Here is a 27,642-nt window from a genome sequence, read left to right as displayed (position 1 = left end):
TGTTCTCTGTTGTTCACTGAAAACTACTTTGGTCGGCTATACGCTGGGACTCCAAAGCCCACAAGTCATGATGCTTAGCTTGGATAGCTTTTATTTTGTGGTAAACTTGCTCTGTAAATAAAAGATAATTCCTGTTTGAAGTACTGCTGCTAATCTACATGTAAATGACCGGGGTTCCTACCAGAAAAGTATTTGGTTGCATGCTTACATTCTTGTTATTTCTCTTGAAAATGGCAATTAATGCTGTGTTTACACGAACTGATAATTGGCCCGATCGTACGATTAACGATGTCGGAGTAACGATTTTTTCCATAACGATCAGCGTTTAGACAGTACGATATATCATACAGAAATTCGTTTTGCAATCCCTTCAGCCTATCTCACACATTGGTTAAATCGGCAAACGACTGTTTACACGGAACGATCTGCAAATTTTTTGCGAACGACGATTTTAGAACATGTTGTAAGATCAAAATGAACGATTTCTCGTTCGTCGTTTGATCGTTCGCAGCGTTTACACGTACGATTATTGTTCGGATTCGATTGTTATCGTGCGAATTCGCAGCATAATCCTGACAAATCTCTTTGGAAATTCTTGTGTTGTACTGAATTTTTTTTTTTGATGGAAACCTTTCTGCTAGTTTTGGCACATTAAACCACTGGCACGTGTTTACACTGGGTTTAGTGTGCTAAAACCGCTGCTATTAAGGCTACATTCACACGTTCAGAAAGTTTGTTCATAATTGTGGATCAACAATTATAGACAAATTTAGGACCCCTTCATGTCTATGTACGTAGTTTTATGGATTCGTAATGTGTTTCACTGATCCGCAAAAAATAAGGACAAGCCCTAGTAAGGGCCGTAATTACAGCACAGATTCACCCATAGAGGTTTATGGGAGCATCTGAAATTTGCAGATGTCGTGAAGGTAATGTCCATAATGTCCGCAAAAATTTCGGATAACCTTAATTTAACCATCACCTTTCCACTTATTGCAAAAAATGCAGCCACTTTTTTCCAGAGTTACTGAATGTGTGAATGTAGCCTAAGTCTGCATGAGTCTTTTACTGGCAGCAAGGGAAAGTGCTTATTGGTTACTAAAAGGCACCTGACAGGTTTTGATAAGGCTAGGTGATGTGATTCTACCTGCTTACACTGTACCTGTGGGACTACACCTATATATAGAGGTCACTGAATCAGAACGTAATCAGAGCCTGACAGAAAGAAAGTCTGCAAGAAGAAGAGGAATGCTGGCAGCACGCCAGTGAGCACAGAACATTCAACTTACATCGCAGCCACAATACACAAGCAAGGAAGAGACACTGATATATAAACAATTTATGGTAAAAAACACATTGTGCCAGCCTGACTGCGCAGGACAGGAAACTGCTGACCCTCTATGGAATGACCTATCAGAGTGTGATATGTATGTGTCTTGTGACTTGAGACCCCGCCTGTATTAAAAGTTTATGTATTTCATGTGAATCCACTGCGCATGAGTAGTACCACCCCATATTCTGTCTATAAAAGTTAACACAAATCAATAAAGGGGGCACTTCCCAAACTTATGTTACTGATATGTACATCAGTTGTCTGTGTCTGTAATTTTAAGTTGTAAGCAGAACTGAAGCTGCTAACTCTAATCTGAAACCATCCTATACCTGGGAGGACCTGTCTCCATAGATTCAGGTGAACATAAAAATTTATCCTTAACAGTTTTAATAAAAGATGATTACTCCGGCCGCAGGGTTCTGATGCTGGCGCATCAGCGCGCCCCCGCATTAGAGCTCCCTGCTGCACACAATGAAGCAAGCGCCCGGAGCCGCTCACTTCATTGTGTGAATTGACAGGTCTTTCTGCGGCCACAATTCACTGAATTGAGGCTGCAGAAAACTGACATGTCAGTTATTTGCGGGTCCGCATGGTATCCCGGCCAGAGCGTGTACGATGTGTATACGCTCTGGTCGGGATCCCATAGAAAGTAAGACATTGTTCCACCCAGCACAAAGTACGGCCGTTGTTACATACATACTAGCAGCGGGATTTAAATCCTGCTGCGAGTATGTATCTCCATTGGAAGTCACTGGCATAGGATCAGCAGCGGATTTCGCTGCTGCGCCCATGTGAATTTACCCTTAGTATATGTAAAGAATATAATGTAAAGATGTAAATATAATGTAAAGAACATAATGTGGAAATGTAAATAAAAAATAACGAACACAAACATAAATAAAAGAATATAATAAAAATAACCTTACTGGCCTCTCTGCCTGTCAATCATCCCCTCCGAGCATGCTGACCGGCAGAGAGCAGTGACTAGATACGGTGGGGAGCCGCCCAGATGACTATTTCCTCACCACTGCCTGTCACCCCCCCCCCCCCTGCTTTTTTGGGGGTATACAGCAACTGCTGCAGCCTCGGTCGGTAGGTGCCGCAGCTGCTGTAGGAGCTGTATACAGCGGTTCAGGGAACCATATCAGCCCCAAATATCCCAAACTTTTTGTGAGTAGTGTTTGTTCTACAGGAGTTCTGTTCGGCTTCTATTCATTGCTCAGCATAGGGACTTTAGTGATGGAGCCCTTACCCCCCTTAGCTCGCCTCCTTGTGCACACATTGTTGTTATGTCACTCTTTGGGCACTGCTGAAACCAGTCATAGTAATACATGTATAACACCCGCCATCCTATCCTACAACCCCGGCACCGAGTGAGGCGGTGGAGTAACGCGTGTCGCCATCTTGGCGCCGTCACTCATCACGTGCCCCTGGCGACCACCATTTCTGTAAATGTGAAAGCTGCCAAAATGGCAGAGACATCTGGCAGAGACCTGTGCCCAGCGCTGCGTGTGTCTCATACACAACAATAGCCAGCACCAGCCACATCCCTCTATCGCCTCCTAGCGGAGCGGATCCCGCTCTCCCTCTAGGGTCTGAGCGTTACACACGTGACTCTGGTCTCCATAGTAACGGCAGGATACTTCCGGGCCAGGTTCTTCCGGCTTTTGGCAGCCGCTGACCCGGAAGTGAGTGATCAGCTGAGGCTTGTGGTATGTGACTCTGTGGTGACAGCGATCGGCGTGGTATTTTAGGTTGGTGGGTGGACTGGGGGGGCTGCGGATCTCCGTGCTCGTGTCCTCACTATGAATGGCCGGGTATATCGCTGTGCTCTGTTCCTTCCTGCCCCCATACAGCGCTCCTCTCCCTGCTGTGCCTTACAATGAGGCTAGGACACAGAGTATTGTTATGGGGCGATCAGAAGCTACAGGAAATAGTACATTCCCACCATAACACTGTATTTACACCCTGTATCACCTATCAAGTATTATATATGGAGTGTCAGGTGACCAAACAACCTTGGCTGTCCAGGCATGATGGGAGTTGTAGTTTTGCAACAGCTGGAGAGCCAAGGTTCCCTACCCCTGTGATAGGTGCACAGCCTCCTGTCATACAGGGATACCAGAAAGTACCAGAGATTTGTAATTTACTTCAATTAAAAAGAAATTTTAAAATCTTCCAGTACTTATCAGTTGCTGTATGTCCTGTAGGAAGTGGTGTCTTTGCTGTCACCTGTATCCATGTCAGGACCTGTCCAGAACTGTACGAAATCCTGATAGAAAACTTACCATTTCCTACAGGACCTACAGCAGCTGATAAGTACTGGAAGACTTAAGATTTTTTTTTAAATAGAAGTAAATTACAAATTTCAATCACTTGCTGGGACCAGTTGATTTGAAAGAATTTTTTTTTGGATGACTAACCCCTTAAACATAGCTAGTGGCTTTGAATGAATGGGGCCGATGCTTCTGTATGATACGTCCGCGCCCCATTTTGAGATTTTTCTAACATCCACGCCTCAGAAGGCATAAACGGGATGTGAACATAGCCTTAAAGGGGTACTCCAGCAGCGTGACGTCTCAGGTACGCTCAGCCAGTCAGGGACGGAGGCGGGATCCGTTTCAAGTCCACTCAGACGATGCAGGACCCGCCGCTGGAACCCCTCGTCCCAGGATGCGGGACCCGCCGCTGGAACCCCTGGTCCCAGGAAAAAAAATGCCCCCTCGCTGGGGTACCCCTTTAACGTCTATCACTTTCTGTGATGGCTTCCAATAGTTTTGACTGTAAGAACAGTAAAATTGGAAACCTGATGAATCAGTCAGCATTAGATTGCTAGTCAGCAGCTATTGCATTCATTTTTCCAGTTCCTGTAGCACATACAGTAGCTGATAAGTACTGGAAGACTTGAGATTTTTAAATAGAAGTAATTTACAAGTCTGTATAATTTTCTGGTACCAGTTGATTTGAAGAATCCTCTAACCCCCCCCCCCCCTCCCTCTCCTCCACAGATTATGAGTTTTGCTTCGCCAGAGGACCAAGCCATACCCTTACATCCAAATCAGAATCTCCCTCACTTTGGCACAGACAATGCTTCCTTCCAACTCCAAGGGTTCCTCTACCAGGCAGAGATGTGCAGAAAGAACTGTGGATTCTATGGTAATCCAGCATGGCATGGGTATTGCTCCAGGTGTTGGATCCAGCACAGGCAGCAGACCCGACCTCTCACAGACGGGTAGGTTTGAACCCCACAACAAAATCCTTGTTTCATTACACTAAGAGCATCCTGGAGGAATTGATTTTGTCATTTACATATATACTTTTCTGCTTTTCTGCCCTGATTGAATCAATATTGTTATAATCCATTACTGGTTGGTCGTTTCAATGCTGAGATTTTTTTTTATGGATGCTTTTCCAGTAATAGCAAAGTCTGCATACTAACTAAAGCAATAGGATTGCTTATATCATAGTGACAAAAAGTAAATCCAGCCTAAGGCCCCGTTCACACTACAGAATCAGTGCCGAGATTCTGTGCAGAAACCTCTCGTGCACTGGGCGCCAAATCCTGCCTCTATCTGTTTGAATGGGAGGGCTTGCGTGCCTCTGCTTTTCAAGCTTCTCCACTCAAAGAATTGACATGTCAATTCTTTGAGCGGAGAGGCACAGAGGATGGTCTGTCTCATAAGGTTCCTCTGTATGTGGCAGAGAGAATGAGCGCGCAGAGCTCTGTTTTGGCGCCAGATTCAAAATAGATGTGCATTACAGAAATAACCGTGCACAGTTCTGCTCAATAGTCATTTCTGAAAAATACACTGAAAGTGCACTATTAGGCCATATTCCCACACAGTATTTTTGCTCAGTATTTTTCAACCATAAGCAGGAATGGATTAAAAAAACAGAAGGGCTCTGTTCACACACTGTTGAAATTTGGTGGATGACCGTTATTTAACGTAAAATAATGGCCCATATTTCAAAACAACAGATGTTGTTTTAATATAACAGTAATAGAGATGAGCGAACCTGGAGCATGCCACAGCAGATGATTACCATCCAGAACGGCTGATAATCGACCAAGTACAGCCGATGATCGTTTGCTGTAATAGGGTCCTTAGTAGAGATGAGTGAACCTGGAGCATGCTGGAGTCGATCCGAACCCGAACTTTCGGCATTTGACTAGCGGTGGCTGCTGAAGTTGGATAAAGCCCTAAGGCTATGTGGAAAACATGGATATAGTCATTGGCTGTATCCATGTTTTCCAGACAACCTTAGAGCTTTATCCAAGTTCAGCAGCCACCGCTAATCAAACCCGGTTCGATCATCTCTAAACAGTAACTATTTGCCATTAAATGACGGCCATCCACGAAATTTCATCAGTGTGTGAACATAGCCTTTTTTTATTTTATTTTTTTTTTATCCACTCCTGCTTATGGTTGCAAAAATACTGTGTTCACACATCGTATTTCCGTTAGTCTTCTGATCAGTCTTTTTGCAACCAAAACCATGAGTGGAACTGACAGTGCAAAATTATAATGGAAAGATTTGCACATTTTCTTGTGTTTTTAACCCACTCCTGGTTTTGAAAAAAGACTGACCGAAAGACTGATGGAAATACTGTGTGAACATAGCCTTAAGGTGTTGTGCACTGTAGACAGCCCATCCTCACATGAAAGGAATCCAGAAGTCTGGCACTTATCTAGGTTACAAAACTGTGTATGTTCCATAAGCAGTAACACGGACTAACCTGACTTACAAGTTGAACAATTCTATTATTTATACCACTAGTTTTTATTCTTTTGTTAGATACTAATTTTGACTGAGCTGTATTTTTTTTGAAGGATCACCAAAAATGAATTTCCACTTTCCTGACTGTGGGGACATTTTTTTTTTGATTATTCATACTATTCCTACTTGCTCCTACGTACCAGTAACTTACAAGAGCTAAGTGCACATGTTGTGTAGCTATTCAGGGCAGGGAACCAATGTGTTTTATTAAAAAGCAAACATGTTCCAGAACAGTCTGTTATATAACCGGTTATCATCTGTGACCATGTGACTTCCCTGTGGATTTCACATAAAGGTCACCCTTACTACATATTCATCAAGGTAAGGTGGAAAGTAACAAGGGGTTAGGCCTTTTATAGTTCTAATATAAGGCTGCCTTTACACAGAGAGATTTATCTGACAGACCATTGAAGCCAAAGCCAGGAACTATAAACAGGGAACAGGTCATAAAGAAAAGACTGAGATTTCTCCTCTTTTCAAATCTATTCCTGGCTTTGGCTTCATAAATCTGTCAGATCAATCTCTCTGTGTAAAGACACCCTAAGACTGAGTAAATGAACCAGTATGATTATGACCAAGCTATGCATTATGATATGGGTGGTGTTTATCAAACAGTCTGCGGCAGTAAGAATAATCTTTGGAGTCTATAGAAACCAATCATTTTACCAGAGCACATTAATATATGAAAGCAGAGCTGTGATTGGTTGCTGTGGGCAGCAGAAGACATTACTGTAAGACTGCCATGTTCAATCTCTCCCAATGAGCTTATATGATGTTCTGAGCTTATATACTTACATGATCTGATCCTCTCTTCAGTTTTAGACATCACACAGGAAATCTGCAGGTTAAACCTGACGTGAATGTGACTACACAGCTGCTGAACAGAATAGATACGTTTCAGAATGTCTCCAGTAACAATGTCAGAAGTGATCAGGCTACCTCAGTCCCATACCAAACTGCGACAGGTAAAGCACTCTTCACATACAAACATTTATTTGGTTATACATTCCAATGTATGTTTGAGTTGCGCTCATCTAGTTACTAATCATGACTACAACTATTCAAGAAGGCATATTTTTTTTGCTGTAAAATGTGAATGTTGTTTAGCCTTATGTTTATATGCGCACAGGTGTGTTGGTACAGACACCATAACACAAACTAAAAACTAGAGATGAGCGAACCGGGTTCGGGTTCGAATCCATCCGAACCCGAACATTCGGCATTTGATTAGTGGCGGCTGCTGAACTTGGATAAAGCTCTAAGGTTGTCTGGAAAACATGGATACAGCCAATGACTATATCCATGTTTCCCACATAGCCTTAGGGTTTTATCCAAGTGCAGCAGCCACCGCTAGTCAAATGCCGAAAGTTCGGGTTCGGATGGACTCGAGCATGCTCCAGGTTCACTCATCTCTACTAAGGACCCTATTACAGCAAACGATCATCGGCTGTACTTGGTCGATTATCAGCCGTTCTGGACGGTAATCATCTGGTGTAATATGTCATGTTAAAAGGCAACGTGCAGCTGACATGCACAATGTCAGCTGATTGTTTTCTTAGGGTGCCTTTACACAGACACATTTATCTGACAGATTTTTGAAGCCAAAGCCAGGAATAGATTATAAACAGGGAACAGGCCATAAAAAAAATTGAGATTTTTCCTCTTTCAAATCCATTCATTGCTTTGGCTTCAAAAATCTGTCAGATTTCTGTGTAAAAGCACCCTTAAAACATGACCTATCACAACAATAACAATTACAAAAGTCTGCTGGCCATCGTTCCATGTAATATAATGGGCCACTTCTATGCAGCCCTCCCTGCCCAATGTCTTTGCGTGTAATAGCAAAGACAGCGAGCTGGGAACGAGTAGCAAACCATTGCTGACCTGATAGGTCGGCGCTTGCTTGCTCCTCAGTATCGGGCCATGTAATAGGGCACTTAGGCTGGGTTCACATCTGCTTGTGTTTTTGGTTTGTTTGTCTACTCTGGGAACAAAAGAAGGAAAAACAAAGCGGGTGGATCTAATGCACGAGAGACGCCAACAAAATAAAGTCCAGTAAAATTATTGACACCATGACTGAAATTTGACGGACTGCATTAAAGTGGTATAAAGGTGTAAAAAATACTTTTTATGGGTATGTGCACACATAGTATATTCACTATGGATTTAACAAAAGGAAATTTGGAGATAAAAGCATGTATTCAGCAGGTTTTAATACTGTGTTTTTTTTTTCTTCTTTTAAACACACTATAAAAACTGCAATGAAATACTTGTTATCAAAGTATTGGGTGCCCTTTATACTCACTAAACTAGATTTTGCCTGAAAAATTGCATGAAATCCACAACATGTTCAAGTGAATGTACTCTAGAAGTAACATAAAACACCAACAGCGTTATAGGGAAAAATACAAACAATCCTTATTATTGCATAGAATAAGAGTCACTTAAAATAAATATATAACTACAGATCCCAGAAACCTGGGTCTGTTTACCACGATAAAAAAAAGTTTCAGACAGGACACAAAAGACCCCACATGTAGCATAAGAAAGGACCCCAGGACATACCTCCAACTAAATAACCTATGTACCATATACAATCATTATGCAGTATTCCCCCCTATAGCTATACAAACAGGACCTGTAACCAGAAATAAAGTGCAAAAGTGCATAAAAAGGGTAACAGTCTAGCTAATGCAATAAGGATATAAGTCAGCTACAATATCATGAAAATTCTACCACACCCAGCCTGGCCACAGGCCTGTCAGTGAGCAATAGTAATAAGCAGAGAGTTCCAGGGCCAAGACCCGATGTACGTTTCACTACTGCAAGCTTCTCCCAAAATGTACGTCGGGTCATGGACCTGGGACTGGCTGCTTGTTCGGGGGAATACTGCATAGTGACTGTATATGGTACATAGGTTATTTAGTTGGAGGTATGTCCTGGGGTCCTTTCTTATGCTACATGTGGGGTCTTTTTGTGTCCTGTCTGAAACTTTTTTATTGTGATATATATGTATTTTAACTATTATTCTATGCAATAATAAAAATTGTTTATATTTTTCCCTATAACGTTGTTGTTTTATGTAGTATTGTGCATTGGGATACTTTATATTTCTGGGGATTTATTTTTTTTTTATTAATCAATCAACTGTAGAAGTTGAAAATGCCTAATAATAATAATAATAATAATTCTTACTCAGTGTTTTGATGACTTTACAGGCTCGGTATTGCACTTTTCTCGGTCTTGTCTTCTCTTACTGGCTGGAGGAGATTTTTCACAATTTCTCAAAGCTCTCCGCAGTCCAGAGGCACAACCATTATTGACTTCCTCCAATAATTTCATTCAGCGGATGCAAGAAGCTGAGGTGAGTGTTAAGTAACTACAGAAAATGTAAACTTTCCACAAACAGCTGCTCTATTGCCTACATATAATATTGACACACTGCAGTAAAACCAATAAAGAATTTTACAATCAAAGTAGCCAGGATGGGGTAAAAACAATTATAAAAAGAGCTTTTCCCTGCACCCGCACCACCAGTGTTCTCACAATTTCCAGTCCTGTTAAATGGCACTTCCCGGTCTTGGCCTTGATGCCAGGGAGTGCCCCCTCAGCTGATCAGTGGACACAGTGGTGCCTCAGCCTTGTATCAACACTGAGACAACCAAGTGCGTCACAATGGGATCGAAGACGATTCGGTCTTTGGAATTCCTACTTTTCTAAAAAGACATATTCAGGTTCTCACAGAAGAGTCTGATATACTTCAGGCAAAAGGATCACATGCTTCTAGATGAATAACATCATGGCGGGAGAAGTGTAATAACTGAATGCATACAAGTTGCAAGGTCAAACACCATTCAGCCTGATGGTGTGTCAGGCCTTTTATTTAAGCAAAATTTTATCACACTGAAGGGTTTATAGAACACAAGACATGTCCAGATGGTGTTAACCTATCCTCTTTGTGGTCAGCCATTTCTTGGAATCGGCAGGGTGTCTTCAGAATGCCATCCTAGCGTTATCTAGGTGTACTCTCCCTTCATATTTATTACACATTTTTCAATTTGTTTGGAACTTAGACCCGCTGCAATCCCAAGCTACAGCCAGGGGAAGTGTGCAGCAGCTTGTGACTCTCGTGATGGATTTGATTGACAGCTGGGAAGAAATGCATGCTGCCACGCATTCTCCCCAGGTGCATCTCAGGGTCGCAGCAATTCTCAGGAGTGAGACCTGGTGCAATCAGTAACTCTTGATATGTTGGATGACATGTAAAAAGTTAATACAGTAATGCCTTAAAGCGACTCTGTACCCACAATCTGACCCCCCTAAACCACTTGTACCTTCGTATAGCTGCTTTTAATCCAAAATTTGTCCTGTGGTTCGTTCGGCAGGTGATGCAGTTATTGTCATAAAAAACAACTTTCAAACTGGCAGCCCTGTGCCCCTTGGCCGTGGCTTAGTTTGTGTATGCATTAGGCTAGCTTAATCTCTCCGTCCCTCCTCCCCACCCTCTTCACCATTTTTCCTATTCCTCTGCAGTGAAAACTACACAGGTGCCTTAACCATCCAGCCTATGTGCCGGGCTCACACAGCTGATGAATAGGAGGCAATCTGCCTGGAGCATTCCTAATGATGAGGAGGGTGGGGAGGAGGGACAGAGAGGGTGTGCCAGCCTAATGCATACACAATGTAAGCCACGGCCAAAGGGCAAGGGGCTGCTAGTTTAAAAGTTGTTTTTTATGACATTAACTGCATCACCTGCCGAACGAACCCCAGGACAAATCTTGGATTAAAATCAGCTATCTGAAGGTACAAGTGGTTTGGGGGGGGGGGGGTCAGATTGTGGGTACAGAGTCACTTTAAGGATCCATTGTGTCCTCGTAATGTTGCCCTCCTTATAAGAACTGATTTGTTACTTACAAATACTGTTTGTATTCTAGACTGTAACTGTGGACAAAAAAGCAGAAGAAGTGCAGAGCTTCTACCAACAAGTTGTTCGCTACTACCCTGGTAAGAGAATATCCAATATATCCAGTGCTATATACAATGCATTTGGAAAGTCTGCAGACCACTTTTTATTTTGTTATGTTAATAAACATTTATATTGCATTCCTCCCATCATTCTGCATCTAATAACCCAGAGAATGTGAAAACTGAATGTTAGAATTTTTTGCAGATTTATAAGAAAAGAGAAAGTAGCATTTCTCATGGATATAAATATTCAAACCTTTGCTGCGACACTTGGCTATTATCTCTGGGGGGCCTCCTATTCCTCTCGATCATCTTAGAAATGTTTTTACACCTTGACTGGAGTCACCTTTGGTAAATTCACTTAACTGGACAGGGTTTGGAAAGACACAGTCTTGTCTGTATAAGGTCTCCCAGCTGACAATGCATGTGAGAGCAAAAACCAAGCCGCGAGGAGGAAAGAACTGCCTGTACAGCTCAGAGACAGGATTATTTGGAGGCACAGATCTGGAGGAGGGAAGTTATAGTGCAGCTAAATTGTTGTCCCCAAGAAAACAGTGTTCTACATAATTCTTAAATGAAAGAAGTTTGGAACAATCAGAACTCTTCCTAGAACTTTCTGCCACTCCAAACTAAGCAGTCAGGGGTGAAGGGCCTTGGTAAGAACCCAATGAATGGTCTCTCTGTCTGAGCTCCAAAGTTTCTGTGTGCAAATGGGAGAAACTTCCAAAAGATCAAGCATCACTGCATCTCTCCAATAATCTGGGCTTCATGGCTGAGTGGCTAGAAAGAAGCCTCTCCTTCATAAAAGACACATCAAAGTCCAACTGGAGTTTGCAAAAAAGCGCCTAAAGGACTGTGAGAAACTAGATTCTCTGAACTGATAAAACCAAGATTTAAACTTTTTGGCCTCAATTCTAAGCTTCATGTTTGGAGGAGACCACTTGCCCAATACCATCCCTAAAGTGAAGCATGGTGATGGTGGCAGTATTATGCTGTTTTTTATGGGCTGTGGCTGGTGGGCAGAGTTTTTTGCTTCTCATGAATATCCAGGACTACTGGGCTCACGCACATAATGTAGAGGGCTACTTATCCATGTTATTCAGGAGGATATCTCCAAATAAGCTGCACAGAACAGTGTAAGTAATACATCATTTTGTTCAGCTTCTCTGTCACTAGTTTATGCTATCCTGAGGAAGGACAGTCTAAACCTACTGACAGAGTCTCTTTAAGCTACTAGGTGTCTTACTTACTGGAAAACGACAATTGATGCTCTGTCACTAAGGCCATTTGGTCTTTAGTAACAGCAAAAAAATCTAATTCAGGAATTAATGTCAGTTGTCCCCTTGCTTTGCACAGACTGGTCCTGTGATGGTGATTGCTGATTGGCCAGCGGCCGTGCACACCCTTGTACATGCCCCTGTGCACTGCTGCTGAATAATCTAACTGATTAGATCTCATGGGTGTATTACACTGCGTCCTAATCCAAGGGAAGCGAGTGCCAACCTGTCAGCACAGTGCTTGCTTCCTCCTTGTTCCCCACTCGCTGCCTGTACTATAACACGCACAAGCAGGGAGCAGCGGGAGGGGCCACCCGAACGAGTCTTAGATCATTTGGGTAGCCCATTGAATTCAAGCGGTGGTCTGCTTCTGGTGTTGCCTGGTGTTTAACGCTATGTTATCAGTAATGAAGAACACGCATGCGTTCAAAGCGTTTCACATGTAGCCCTGTGGTATGTTGCATCATGGTGTTATATGTTTGAATTTTATATGGATTACAAATAAAAAGTTTTCCGATTTTACCAGACCGCTGGATCATCAATTCTTTTGTATTACATTTTAATGAAAACCTGATTGAGTTCTCTGGACCACTAGACTTGGCTGCATGTTCACCTTCCAACATGGCAATGACTCTAAGTTCACAGCCAAAAGACCACAGGAGCTGCTTGTGGACAACTCTGTGAATGTCTGAGTTGCCCAGCCAGAGCCCTGACTTAGAACGTCTTTGGAGAGACCTGAAAATGGCTGACCACCAACAGTGCCCATTCAACTAGACAGAGCTTAAGAAGATCTGCAGAGAAGAATAAAAGGAAATCCCCAATTCCAGGTGTGAAAACTTTGTGGTATCAAACCCAAGAAGACAGGAGGCTGTAAAAGATGCTTCAACTAACTACTGAGTAAAGGATCTGATTACCTATGTCAATGCAATATTTTAGTTCTTCCTTTTCCATAAATCGGCAAAGATTTCTAACGATCTGTCCTAATGGGGTATTGAGTGCTGAATTAAGGGGGGGGGTGTTTTTGTTTGTTTTTTATTTTATTATTTGTTTTAGTACCAGGCCATAACATAACAAAATGTGAAATGGGCTGAAAAGTTCCTGAATTTTTCCACATTCAGGTTTTTTGATGCAGCAGGAATAGATTTGAAAAGAGAAGTCTGGTCAAGTTTCACTATAGTTGCCCTTTTAAAAGGTAGTTGTACATGTACAACTAGCAGTCCATAGACTGTCCCTTGCCATTGTGGTTTACATACTCAAAGGTTTCACCCCTGTAGCTGTTGTGGATTGTAAATCAATAAATGGTTTCCATCTGTCAAGGGAACATTTCACCGGCATCTCTTTATTGTGCTGTTCTGTTGACCATTGTAAATAAGAGATGAAGTGTCCATGTGTTTATTTGCCCATTAAGAGCTTGACCATGTCCACTAGAGAGTTCTGTTCTTTAAGCTCCCTTTGCTTTACCAAGGCCCTGCGTCACATGATGAGTCGGGCTCCTAATGTAAGTCTAGGCAGCCCGACTCTCACTGACACTGACCATACTGCAGCGTGTCCTCTTCTGCCCAGTACGGGTCTCTCAGACCTGGACCGATCAAAACTTTTGACATGTCTCAATGGCATAAACAAAGAAAAAATTGGCCTGCACGTCTTTGCCTTTGTTCACATTGCAGGTTGCATGCAGCATGTGGCTTAAGTACAGACAAAAAAAACAGAAAGTGCAACAGCAACCTACAGGTGCAAGTGCTTACAGTACATACTCCACCAGGCACACACGATAAAAACCTGCTCTATAGTTATTAAAAAATGAGGATGTTATCAAACTATTTGATCAAACAGAGTGTACCATGTCACCATGTTTTTTTTTATGTCTCTATGACATGTCAGAAGTGTTTCCAAACGACAGGTACACTTTAAGGTCCTCATGTGTATGGGGTTTAGTCATGAGTGAATGGGTCTCTCACAATCTTCCACCGGCAGATGATGTTAGTGGTTATAGTGGTTATATAGGGCTCAGGCGTGATGGAAAATTACTGCATGACCCCTTTGTTCGGGGAGAGAGCTCTCTGGCTCCGGAGAACACAGGATAGATTGGCTGTGCAGCTCATTCGGTTATTGAAGGTTTATGGCCTTCTTTACTCTCCGCTGATGGTAGATGTTGGGGAAAACAAAAAGTGGGCATGTTAGATTTCAAAATGCCAGATTCTTTTCTCACATCTGAGATAAGCTGCTGCCAAGCGAGGACTAGAAAAGTCCCCAAATGGTACAATATTTAGTGTATGAATGTGGATGTCTGGGACCACCAATATGTTTCTGAATAGCAATTTCTATGGTTGTGATACACATATTAGTCTCTGGTAATGTGGGCATATTTAGTTGTAAGGATGGTAGTGATCTGTGGTGTCATGCAGTATATAATTGTGTGCCGCCATGACTTGTCTTAGGACCTCAGTATTCCTCATACTTTATACCTTGTAGATCACATGTCAGATGAGAAGGACCGCTTGTTGGATAATATTGAGAAGCTGGTGATGACGCGACTTTATAAGTCTGTATTTTGCCTGAATAGTTCACAGGATGAACAGAAGGACCTCGCTCTACAAAAGCGCATCGAGTAAGTGTTCCATATTTTGTACTCCAAGCCTGTGCTAAATCTAGTATTACTGCTTGTTCCCCAGATGCTTGGCCATTAGAGTATTGATCTTATTTTGTTTTCGCTGGAAGCCATGATGATTCGAACAGATGGTGCAATGAGTGATCTATAAATAGAGATCTTTGTGTAAAATCAGTGAGTAACGCAGCTGAAACCCGAGACTCCCTGTGGGTTCCTGCATGTGGTTGTGGACCTAGAGGAATTGACAGAAAAATATTTCACTATAGGAAGCCTAGAAGACATTCGGATCTCCAGTTCATGTCATTTGCCTGATACCCTTTTCCGGTGTTAGTGTTTCTTATGATCACCTTTCTGTTTTAGGTCATTGAGTTGGGTCACGCAAAGGATGCTTCAACTCCCACTAGTGGAAGAGAGTGATGAAGTGAAGAATGGGATCTGTTGTGCTGTGACTGGTGAGTAGAAACTTGTATTTGTCTTAAGAATTCCTTATGTCATATGAAATTAGTAGAATTACAAGGTTACAAGGCGTCCGCTTATCCTGTCCCACCAGTGGAGGGACAAGTATGATAAAGGGGTTTTCTAAACTGTCCGAATTTAAAGGGGAACTATCAGCAGGTTAGACAAAGCTAACCTGCTGCTAGCCGCCTATAGCACCGGGGACGCTAAGGAGGAAGGTTACCTTTCTCCTTGGCGTTAGTCAGGGTAAACTCTGCTCTGGAGCACTGCAGCGTCATCCGGCTCTCCCCCTCCATTGATTATAATTATAAGTGGGGGGCTGGATGACGCGACAGTGCTCCTAAGGGTGCTCCGGAGCGGTGTTTACCCCAGCTAACAATGTGGCATGGGCGCCAAGGAGGAAGATGAGGCACATAACCCTCCTCCTAAGCATCCTATCTGCCCCCCTTACCTATCTTTTCCCCCCTCAACCTCCCACCAGGAAGTGAAATAAACTCATTCTTACCTAATGACTACTGACGCTAGGCTGCTCTGTGGAAGCCATTTTCTGACAATGACATCATCAAGAGGGAGGCGGGTCTAAGCCCTGTTAGGCCAGCCTCTCTTTGTTAGATGTCTCACCTTGCTCAGGTCTGATAGGCTGAACAAGCTGTAAGCCATCGAACAGTTCTAAAGAGTCAGTTAGACTTCACTGAGTGCATCATGGGAAACCCCAAACCAGGAAGCTGGGCCTATGCAGATGATGTCATTGTCACAAAATGGCTTCCACAGAAAAGCCTGGGGTCAACAGTCATTAGGTAAGAATGAGTTTACTTCACTTCCTGCGGGGGGTTGAGGGGGGAAAGATAGGGAAGGGGGCAGATAGGTGATTGAAGCATATTACAAGGTTATATAACTTTGTAATGTGTTTCAATTACTGGGAAAAAGCTTTTGGCTGGAGTACCCCTTTAAACTGCCCATACATTAGCTTTGTATGCGCGCAACATCACTCGCCTTCCTTTCCCCTTTCCCCCTTCCCCTGCTCTCCGTCTCTATATAGCTTTAAGAGAGGCAGAGAAGCTGGGCAGTCTGGCAGGGATCAGGCAGCAGCAGGGAATAGCAGAGCTCTGCTGTTAACTCCCAGTGCTGTGGATCAGTAAAGAGCATTACCGGATGCTTGTACCCAGTGCTTTATGTCTCTAAATAGCTTTACTAGATGCTGTACCCAATGTCTGAGACAGAGAGCAGAGGGAAGGGGGTGAGCTATGCTGTTCCTGTATTCAGCTAATGTGTACAGATTTAGCATAAAAACAAATTTAGAGGTCTAGAGATTAAAGATTTGGAAGCACCTATAGAAATGAAATTCTCATTCACCAACTATTTTCTAATATCCATGGCCTGATTTATATGTTAATTCTCACACAATACAAAATATACCAGAAGCACAGCTGTACTGTTGTGCTATTGTAGGTCTATGCAAATTGCTACAAACCTTAAAGTGTGACTGTTGTGTTTTTTTCCCCCAGAAATCAATAGTCCAGGCGATTTTAAGAAACTTTGGAATTGGGTTTATTAAATAAATATGCCATTATCTGCATTCAAAAAGACTTTCCCCAGGTCCCCCCCTCCTCTCTCTCTCTCTCTCTCTCATTCACTGCTCATTATCGGGAAATCTCAACTCTTTTTTTACATCAGTCGAGCCCTGTGTAATCTATGGAGAGGGGAGGGGGGAGGAGGGAGATTAGTCGCCAGCAGAGAACAAAGTATTACACAGCAGGACCTGTGTGAAAGCTGTATTCAGAGGTCAGAGAGGTCAGTGCTGACTTCAAAGGAGATAGCCCGGTGATGTAGCTGTAAATTAACTCTTTGTTGTCCTGTTTTGGTGCCTCATCTCCCTCAACCCCTCCCCTCTCCATAAGAGAACCATGAAGACTGGGGGAAGGCTTCAAACTGCTTTTTCATAATAAAAATGCATTTTTCAGCTAATAAACCCAATTACAAAGTTTCTTAAAATCGCCTGCAAAAATCTTTTTAACGACAGTTACACTTTAAACAGGAGAGTTTCCTGGCTTCCTGTAACATGGCTACAGATGGAACCGCTCTGTCTGCATCCTTTCTAGAGAGCTTTCCTGTCTGTGTCTGTTATCCTGCCTTAACATGGTTGTCCTCAGTTTATAATGTTTTTTTCTGCTATTGTGAAAACCATTGATCCTTTTGTGTTTTCTTTGTTACAGCACTGATAGAAATGGATTCCAAAAGAGCTCCCCAAGACAAGCTAACCTGTGTGGCTAGAGCTTGTAACTCCCTTTACAAATCTATACAAAGCTCTAAGAAGGAGCCAGCCACAGCTGATGATTTACTGTCTTGTCTGATATATAGTACACTGAAGGCAAACCCACCACGTCTGTGGTCAAACCTACAGTATATTACCAGGTTCTGTAATCCCAAGAGACTTATAGCGGGGGAGTCTGGATACTATTTTACCAACCTTGTGAGTATACCGCAAACATCTCTGCAGTGTGTACTATGAAGAACATGGGATGTTCTCCTCTTCTTCCCTTTATTCTTTGCTCATTATTTACATTTACAAATTTAGAAATGTAGTATTAAGATCATGTCTGGGCAATTTTGACAATTAATATACAGAAAGTGAAACAGGAGAGATGTTACTTGTAACCGGAGGGGGTGACTCCTGGACGCCTATAAGAAATGATGGAGTTGGTGGACAGGAGTCGTGGCTGGTCTCCGATCACGGGGGGGGGGGGTTGTGGGGGTCTGGACCTGTTTCTCATGACTCGGGGCCCTAGGTTGTGAGGCTCTGGCGCCTGTCTTGGCTGGAGGAAGAGGAGGAGGGTTACTATGCTGTGTGATTTTTTTTTTTTAATTATTTTATTTATTATTATTTAAGTTGGAGGTCCGTTGGTGGATGAATCAATGTGAGATAAGCTGGAGCGGGCGAGATGGAGCAATGAAGGGTTCCTTTGTTGGTGTCCAGACAGCCTGCCCCAGAGTAACACCAAAAGTCTATATAATATATGTGGGCTGTGTTGTTGGATTGTTTGGGAAAGGCTCCACTGGTGGCTCGGTACCGTGGAGGACTGAGCTCCTAGATGGGGTTAAATGGTATGCATTATGAAAGAAGTATGTATAGGACTGGACATTAGAGAAATATGGTTTATGATGTTGTTGTTTTTTTTTAGTTTTTGTTTTTATATTTATCTGACGCTGGGGATTGCATTCCTTCTCGGTCCGGTAGAGGCAGGTGCCTGGGGGACGAGTGGGACACCCGGGTGGGTAGGGGCAGGTTCTGTTCTCCTGCGGCCCCCTGCTCAGTGGAGGAGACCGGCTGGGACATGAAGTTTTAAATTACAAATAGTAGATGGTAAGGGCTAAGGAGATGTACTGAATAGCTGGCGTCCACGGATACGCATCCTCCGGGAGGAGAAATGAAATGTTAAAGTGACACTGTCACCCCCTTTGTGCATTCTGACATCTCTACACAGGTGTAAAAGGTAAATTTAGCGTTTTTCATACCTTATTTCATATCATACGTCATGGTGCTTGTTCAAGTAAAAAGTGATCTTTTATCAACAGCAGATTGTATTAAGTGGGTGTGGCCTCGCGGCATTAGTGCCACTTAGCGCCGCCCACAACGACACCCTTGACACCCATTGGTTGGCCGGCGAAAAGGGGGTGGGGTCTAGACCTTTCGGCCAGTCTGTTCCAATGGCCGGCGAGGTGGCGGGGCCAAGTGGCGCTAATGCCGTGAGGCCCCGCCCACTTAACACAATCTGCTGTTGATAAAAGATGACTTTTTACTTGAACAAGCACCATGACGTATGATATAAAATAAGGTATGAAAACCGCTAAATTTACCCTTTACACCTGTGTAAAGATGTCAGAATGCACAGAGGATGACAGTGTCACTTTAATTCTCTTTTGTGTTGTCACGAGGTGGAACGTCAAAGAAGACATATGGTTAAAGATGTAGCAAAATAGCGGTTGTATCTAGACATGGATCGGTGATTTTTAATGTTTGTATGTTGAATTGTCTAATAAAAGTATTTAAATTTTAAAAAAATTAGAAATAATGCGGTGTCCACCACTTGGGCCTTTCCTCTATTGGAACTACCGTGTTTCCCCAAAAATAAGATATCCTCCTAAAACAAGACACCCCCAACTAGTCTATCAACTAGCCCAAAGTAAGGCATTCCCCTAAAAATAAGGCACCCCACCCCGAAAGTAAAGCTGTCCCTCCCCATGCTGCTCGCATCCCTCCCTGTGCAACTCACCTCCCTCTCTTCCTTCCTCCTATGGGCTACTCACCTCTCTCCCTCCCTGTGGTGTTCCTGAGAAATAAGACATAGGGGGAGATTTATCAAAGATGGTGTAATGTGAAACTGGCTCACTTGCCCCAAGCAACCAATCAGATTCCACCTTTCATTGTGAAGTCTGTGAAGAATGAAAAATGGAATCTGATTGGTTGCTAAGGGCAACTGAGCCAGTTTCATGTTACACCATGTTTGATAAATCTCCCCCATAGTGTCTCTTTGGGAACAAAAATTAATATAAGGCACTGTGTTATTTTTGGGGAAACACGGTAGCTGTTTTTTTTTGGTTTTTTTTTAAATAGCAGGACTCATTGCAGTCAGTTTATTGCTGATCACGTATAAATTGCGTGACTAGTGACTGCTTCGAGCAAGACATCAAGTGCCAAGAGCATGTACTTATGTCATTGGCCAGTGTATGAAGCAAACAGTGCACAATGTCATATCAATATTGTATACATATCTCCTATTGGTAATTATGTTTCGGCTCATACTGAAATGACCTTAAAGTGATAAATACCAATACTTAACGTTCATAAATTTTCCTACACGTCATTACGACTTCCCGTATTGCAGATGGACCATTATTTTTAAATCTCCTGGGATATCTTTATGTCAAAAAACTGCATGATGGTCCTAAATGATGTCATCAGATGTCCCTCTGTTCTTTTCTATAGAAATGATTGGATATATTAATGCTAAGTGCATCTACTTTTTTGTATTTCCCTTTGGGGCCCTTTCTCCTTGGGAAAAAAAAAATATATCCTTGGCCAGATTGTCCATGGAGATCAGATGACAGATGATCAGGCACAAATGTAGTATATGCCCTGACATTTATTTTCTGCAGTTACAATGGTTTTTGTGCTTCTCTTCCAGTGTTGTGCGGCTTCCTTTATTGAGAGTCTAGAGGCCTCATCTCTTGGCCTCACACAAGAAGAGTTTAATCGGTTAATGCAGGGTTCAGATGCAACGTTTATTTCAAGGAGCGGTATAAGCACATTGCAGCAAATAGAGAAAAACAAGGAACTCCTGGGAGAACTGCAGCAACGACAGGATAGTCTGTTCCAAAAAGCCACGTGCCTGGGAAAGGAGGTGGAAGCCTGGCCTTTGTCTGTACAGGGAGAAATCCAGGAAATCATCCGAAGATTCCCTCTAGACAGCAAAGCTTCACCAAGTAGTTGTGTATGATATCTCCAGTGACTTTTCTTTTTTACAAAATGGAGATGTTGGCAGGTTGTACTAAGCTGTTATTGACCTAGTTCAATCTGAGCAAACTGATGAAGGATTTTTCTAAAAAAAACACTTATTAAACTGTTTACTGTATTTATATGTTTCTACTAGGTACCAAGATGTTTTATGTAATCCAACAAGAAATATTTTGCTTTTAATCTAATCAGATTATAGGGATTTTGGCAAGATTTTGCTAATCTCACAATGACAAAGATAATTCTGGTTATTTAAAAATTTGCCAAATAAATCACTTTATTGTTTATACTGAATATATTCATGTTTTGGTGAAGATCCGACTTTTGATTTGTCCTTGTGCACGTTTTCCATGACTCTTTAGGGCTGCATCCAACTTCTCCAGTCGTCGGGAATCAAATGCAGAGCATTCGGGTTCAGACGAACATAAGCGGACTTGCCGAACGGTTGTTACTAGTATATTCACATTAACCTAATCCGCTGTGTATGTAGAACTACAGAAAATCTGCTTCAGATTTTGCTACCCACTGACTGAATTCTGTTCTAAGGGTACAAACACACTGGGCTTATCCGCAGCGGATTTCTCGCAGAGAATTTGCAGCAAGACCCAATGCAGATCCCTGCGCTGTACACTCTATGGGCAGATAAACTCGCAGCAGGATGGACATCCCGCTGCGGTTTTATCAGCAGCTCGCCCTGTTAACCCCCCCCCCCCCCCCCCCGGCCGCCTGTGCGTATACATCAACTTCTCCCCACTACATCTCGCTTTGGGGCTCCCGGCAGGGCAGCACACTGATTGGCTGAGCAGGACCTTCGGGAACCCCCGGAGCAGAGACCAGGTGATGTATATGCTCTGGGGGTGGGGGGTTAACGGGGCGAGCTGCTGACAAACTCGCAGCGCGATGTCCATCCTGCTGCGAGTTTATCTGCCCATAGAGTGTACAGGGCAGGGATCTGAAGCGGGTCTCGCTGCAAATTCGCAGTGAGAAATCCGCTGCAGATAAGCTCAGTGTGTTTGTACCGTAATACTGAGACCTGTATGCATTGATGCTTTTACGGGACTTATAGATGCACAGCAAAATACACATCTGCAAATCTTTATCTCATTGACTGTGCACCAAAACCCACAAAATATGGTGTAGACTTGGAGCCTGTAAATCTGGATGGAAAAATCTACAGCATTCAGTGTGGTCAATACCTTTATATTTCTCTAACCAGACGAATGAGATTCCTCACAATGTGGGTAAGTTACATCGACATTTACACACCTATTAAAAGATTTATGAGAAGTGGTACTGGTCAAACCAGACTAACCCTTGAGTTTAGTTGCTGAAATGTCTGTCTGAATTGTATACTTAAGTGAGGTCAAAGGATCGCTCTGCTTTAACTAGTTACAGCAGAACGAATAAACAGAGCAGTTAAACAAATATACAAATGTGCATAGTTTTTGATGTTTATATGTCCACCTTATTCTTCAAGTAACCAGTCTGCATTTTTAGGTTTAGGCTGGGTTCACACTAACGTTTTTCTTATATGCTAAATGAGCAGACTGACATAAGATGTTCTCTTTTTTTCATTGTCCGTTTGCATTTTGGCTTTAAAGAACTAAATTTTGTCTACAGTTAGCTTTAGTCTGCATCAGTTTTCATATCAGTTTATTTTTTTTTCTTTGGTTTCTCACTTCTTCTGCGCATGCTCAGTGAAATAACTGATGAAAACTGTTAACTTGCAAACGGATGTAAACGGAAATACCTTCTGTTTAGATCCTTCCTCATTGACTATAATGTAAAAAAAAAAAAAAAACGGAAGTGCACTTTCTGCATGCAGGATTTTTCTTTCCGTTTACAAAAACAGAACCCTGACAGAATACATGCAAACGGAGCACAAATATGACAAACAGAGCAGAATAAAAATACATAGAAATGAATGGGGTGTTGGACAGATGGTTGTTTAAAAACGGAACAGCTAAACAGAACTGTGGCGGAGAGTAAAGCGTCAGTGTGAACCCAGCCTTAGCATTAAGTTAGGGCTACAAGGCAATATAAGAATATACTGCGCTGCTAAAATCATAAGTGAGAATAGTAACTGGTTGCACAAAAATGCTGCAGGTTTCGATTTCTGTCGCAGTCTTGGTAACTGTATGTCATAGTGAGACCACATTTACTAACCATGAGCACCACAGACTTTTTTTTTTTTATAGTACTCAATAAAATACAGGATTTTTTCTTCTTACTGGACGTGCAATTTTGACAAAATTCAGCAACACCATAGTTTTGTGCAAAGACCCCCTTGTGTGCATCCTCCCCGTGCACAGAATAAGAGGATTTTTTACTCACCGTAAAATCTCTTTCTCGTAGTCTTCATTGGGGAACACAGATACCACGGGTATAGGCTGCTGCCACTAGGAGGCGCTGACACTAAGAAAGAAACAAAGGAAGTGACTCCTCCTGAGCAGGATATACCCGCCCACAGGCACTGAGCTAAACCAGTTTGTACAAGAGCAGTAGGAGAAGTCAAGAACAGGTAAAGTAGGAATAACACCAAAACGGAGAAAACTACCATACCGAGGAAAAACCCAAAAGAAAAATGGGTGGGTGCTGTGTCCCCCAATGAAGACTACGAGAAAGAGATTTTACGGTGAGTAAAAAAATCCTCTTTTCTCGTGCGTCTTATTGGGGGACACAGATACCATGGGACGTCCAAAAGCAGTCCATGGGGTGGGAAAGATAACCGCTAGACAAGAGCGCTTGGCGAGAAGGCACAGAATAGCACCAACACAACCATCAACTAGGAATAGAGCAAGGGAGGATGCTGAATGCGTCAGAGAAAACCCCGACAGGTCCGCGGCAAAGGAAAGCAGGTCTAGTCCCTGGAGCAACGTGCTGCACTGCAGAGTGGGTTGTGGCCTTCCTGGAAGCCAGCGACCTGATGTAACATTGAGTCCAACAGAACTAGTAGGCTAGATGTGGGGAAAAAAGCAGACGCCCAGCCAAGTAGGCGACCACAGGCGGCAGGGACTTACTCTGAGGTAGAACAGAAAAAAGGCAAATACAACCATGACGGGAGAGACTGGAAAATGTTTCGTGGCACCTAGAGGCCTAAGGCGTCAAATAAAGGAGAAAGGACTGAGAGTCTCTCATAGAAGGTGCCACATGAGATGCAGGAGAAGCTGCGTCCCTGACTATGGAGCAGGGAAGAATGGCCCGGCTGGAAGCTCCATAGGCCTAGGAGTACAGTCTTCACTGAGAAGAGAAAGCCATGGCCTATGACATGAGTTACCCCATCTGAGAAACACATACATGTTAATAAGAATAAAGCTTTCCAAGCGTAATGCAGTCCAGGGAAAGAAGGAGAGGGAGAAAAGAAAACCATGATCTGAATCTTGAGCAAGTTGTCCTGAAAAGAGTACAGTAGTACCTGGTACCCCGCAGTGTCCGGCAGAAAAGATGAGCAGAGGAAGCCGGTAGGCCGGGAAAAAAACAACTCCATGGGCTGTTAAAGCCTTAGAAAGGAGGTCGATCATATAAAACACTCCGCTCCAAGGAAGCCTAGAGGTACTCAAGAGCATGGAGTCAAAGAAGAAAACCGTTGAGGGAGGTCGAGGTAAGGCTGATGGGCACGGGAGTTGTCACAGGACAATGGGAACAACAATTAATACATAGACTAGAGTCCATATGTAGACTAGATCTAGAAACCAACGCCTCAAAGGGTGAGCAGAGACATTGCTTGAGAAAGGAACCTTATACGGGATCCAATGGCCACATTGAAGATATTAGCGGATCAACCAGCTCAACCGGATCCCTAGGCAATTGGAAAGGCGAGAGCCAGATGCATTCTGGTGGACAGAGCAACAGGAAAACAAAGGGGACTTTAATGGTGAATGAGAAAAGATGATCGAGAATTGGCAACTTGCCGAACAAATGAAGCCTGGCCAGAATGCAATAGGTTCGGAGACGATAGAGCCTTAGGTAGGGCCAGACATAGGCCAGTGAACAACCCTGTTTGCAAGTAGAGGAAATCTTTAAGGGAGAAGTTCGAGGACTCCACATGGGAGACAAGATTAGGGAGGGGGACCGGGAGTCCCATCTGGAGAGCATGGCAGGTCAACAAGAAAACCAAGGACAAGCAAGTCAAGCAGGAGTGCTCATAGAGGCCAATGAGGGCCGAAAACCCACACCTGCCTGTCGGAAGAAGCAATCTCGGAATAACAGTCCTCTGGAGGACTGTAGGATACCTATTATACTAAATATTCCATCCTCACGGAGGAGAGAAGGACTGCTTGAAGATTTCCTGACTGAGTAGTAAAAAACCAAACCTAGGATAGGGGGGTCATGCACAACAGTGTGCTACTCCAGAGCGTAGGAATAACTGTGTATGCGGGAGCACTGCAAAACCCTGAACTGAGAACAACAATGCTTCATAGTCCATATGGCCAAAAAAAGGACACTTGGAGAAGCTAGACCACAAAGGGACCATACACCTAGGCTTAGGACGGTAGAGAAACAGTACAGGCAATAAACAGGAATCCTTACCCTGTGAGACTGCAGCTGCCTAAGAGAGAGAAGACTAAATACTAGCCATGTTGGCCATAGGCAGATGCAGAAGGAGAAGTCCTAAAGCAGCACTGTGAGTCATGTAGGCAGTCGATGTCCTACATACACCAGGGGTAGAAGAAACCCTTACTGTTTTACCTGAGGAACTGAGAGGCCTCACTTCACCCAGATCAAAGAGAAGAGGCAATGTGGCTGGTGCTGACCAAGGACAGCTTCCTGAAGTAGAGCACCATGAGACAATAAGAACAAACCTCGCTGAGGGCCATCCGCAGTATAGCAGAGGGGACGGTCTAAGCAATACAATACTACTACTGTTACTAAGCCATACTACTGGGTAACAGCCAGTGAAACAAATGCCAAAACATGGTAGTTATGCCCAGATGAAGGACAGAAGAACCACCCTGACAGTACCAGGATGAAATAGTGACTGTACCTATATGCTGCTGGCCACTCAGAGGACCAGAGTATGACAGTACAACAGTCCAGGGGCAGGTAAAGCGAGGGGTTCTGTACCTTGTGTAGTGGGACACGTAGCAGGATGCTTGGGCTTTAGAAAGGATACGGCCCGAGAGGAATAAACCAAGGTTACACTGCCCGAGAGCAGGTAATGAGACTTGCTAGTGGAAACATACAGAAGACGAAATGGTGTGGTAACAAGTTACCCTATGATGATCCCCTGAAGTGACAGGCACCGATCATGGGAGTCCTACGAGGATGAAAGGTAATATACAGGGTAACACGAGCAGAGTAGCTGCAAGCAGTAAGTAACCAAGGACCAGCATTCAAGAGATACAAATCCCTGGACTGGAAGCAGGTAATGTGCCTGGTCAGACCTGTAAACTAGACAAGCAAACAGAAGCCTACAGGGTGTGCTCTGGGAGCAGGGAAGAGAAGAGGACTGAGTCCCAATGTAAACGAGAACTGGACACGAGAAATGCCAAGCATCACCACGATAATGCACTATAATGAGTGGACCTGAAGAAGGTGTATTACATCGTGTAACAGAATACCACAATCTGTGCACACCGAACTACAGGTAATGTAGTTGGAGCCATATCATGCAACAGAGGGCAGAGCTCTGAATAACCTTGTACCACCACCTGGGAGGGGGTAACATGTCCAGTTCTATGTCCGTGACATCATGTAGTAAAGGAATCTATGTCATGAAGATGAGAGGCAGGTTTGAAGCACCGCCCGCTAAGGGGTGATGTGAATGACAGGACATGTGTTGTGCTTGTGACATCCTGTAGCAGAGGGGGTAGCTCTGAGTAACACAGGAACAATGATTGGCAATGGGTGATGTGTCTGGTCCCATAACCTGTATGACCAACCATGTAGCAGACGGTTCTCCTGGTTGGGAAACCGTGTAGCAGAGGGTTCTGCTCAGAGCCCAGATACACCGCCTGGAAACAGATAACGTGTCTGGATCCGTGTCCTGCTCGTGGCACCATGTAGCAGAGGGTTCTGCTCAGAGCACAGATACACCACCTGGATAGCGGGTAACGTGTCTGGTTCCATGAACTTCTCGTGACACCATGTAGCAGAGGGTTCTCAGAGCACAGATACACCACCTGGATAGCGGGTAACGTGTCTGGTTCCATGTACTTCTCGTGACACCATGTAGCAGAGGGTTCTGCTCAGAGCACAGATACACCACCTGGATAGCGGGTAACGTGTCTGGTTCCATGTACTTCTCGTGACACCATGTAGCAGAGGGTTCTGCTCAGAGCACAGTAAACTCTGTCTAGTAGTGAGTAACGTGTCTGGTGCAGTGTCCTACTTGTGACACCATGTAGCAGAAGGATCTCACTGAGGGCACAGAAACACCGTATGGTGATGGGGAATGTGTCTGTGCGTATGTGGTTGGAGGGGAACCAGAATGTGTATATAAGTATTAATGTAATCTTAAATATATAAAATCTGACACAGAGGGGTCAACCAGCACCAAAAATGCTGGATCTGCAGACCAAGGGTTGCTGGAACATTATATGGAACATTGGCCATAAGAAAATTTGATGCAAGCCATTCTTATATATGTAATGGTGTAATAACCACTTCCACCAGTAGGTGGCAGGAGAAGCTGCTGGGAATAGAACAGTGTGTGTGGTAGCTCTCCCGGGAGACCACACACACGTGGCAGGGGGGAGCAACATCCCTCAGT

General features: G+C 43.5%; 1 protein-coding gene across 3 annotated transcripts; it reads left to right on the top strand.

Annotated features, from left to right (window-relative positions):
- The first annotated feature begins 2,946 nt into the window (after window positions 1–2,946).
- LOC138787037 (rab5 GDP/GTP exchange factor-like) lies at window positions 2,947–21,215 on the top strand. Of its 3 annotated transcripts, none has more exons than XM_069964138.1 (9): window positions 2,947–3,045; window positions 4,342–4,565; window positions 6,929–7,077; window positions 9,331–9,476; window positions 11,047–11,116; window positions 14,827–14,962; window positions 15,323–15,414; window positions 17,632–17,888; window positions 20,602–21,215. In XM_069964138.1, exons 2-9 carry the CDS (start codon window positions 4,345–4,347, stop codon window positions 20,911–20,913), a joined length of 1,383 nt encoding a protein of 460 aa, XP_069820239.1. In that variant the 5' UTR covers window positions 2,947–3,045; window positions 4,342–4,344; the 3' UTR covers window positions 20,914–21,215. The 3 variants fall into 3 exon arrangements, with proteins under 3 accessions (XP_069820239.1, XP_069820240.1, XP_069820238.1); XM_069964139.1 differs by lacking the exon at window positions 2,947–3,045 and adding an exon at window positions 3,054–3,087; XM_069964137.1 differs by lacking the exon at window positions 2,947–3,045 and adding an exon at window positions 3,108–3,150.
- The last annotated feature ends 6,427 nt before the right edge of the window (window positions 21,216–27,642 follow it).

The sequence above is a fragment of the Dendropsophus ebraccatus genome, chromosome 3 (assembly GCF_027789765.1).
Source record: "Dendropsophus ebraccatus isolate aDenEbr1 chromosome 3, aDenEbr1.pat, whole genome shotgun sequence".
In the NCBI taxonomy this organism is placed as follows: Eukaryota; Metazoa; Chordata; class Amphibia; order Anura; family Hylidae; genus Dendropsophus; species Dendropsophus ebraccatus.
Note: the sequence above shows the minus strand (reverse complement) of the source record. Positions and strands in the feature narration are given on the sequence as shown.

Excerpts from the sequence above, each read along its gene's own strand:
- LOC138787037 (XM_069964137.1), top strand. Across the intron at positions 11,117-14,826 it reads AGTTGTTCGCTACTACCCTG|ATCACATGTCAGATGAGAAG; the intron begins GTAAGAGAATAT and ends TATACCTTGTAG. Across the intron at positions 14,963-15,322 it reads GCTCTACAAAAGCGCATCGA|GTCATTGAGTTGGGTCACGC; the intron begins GTAAGTGTTCCA and ends TTTCTGTTTTAG.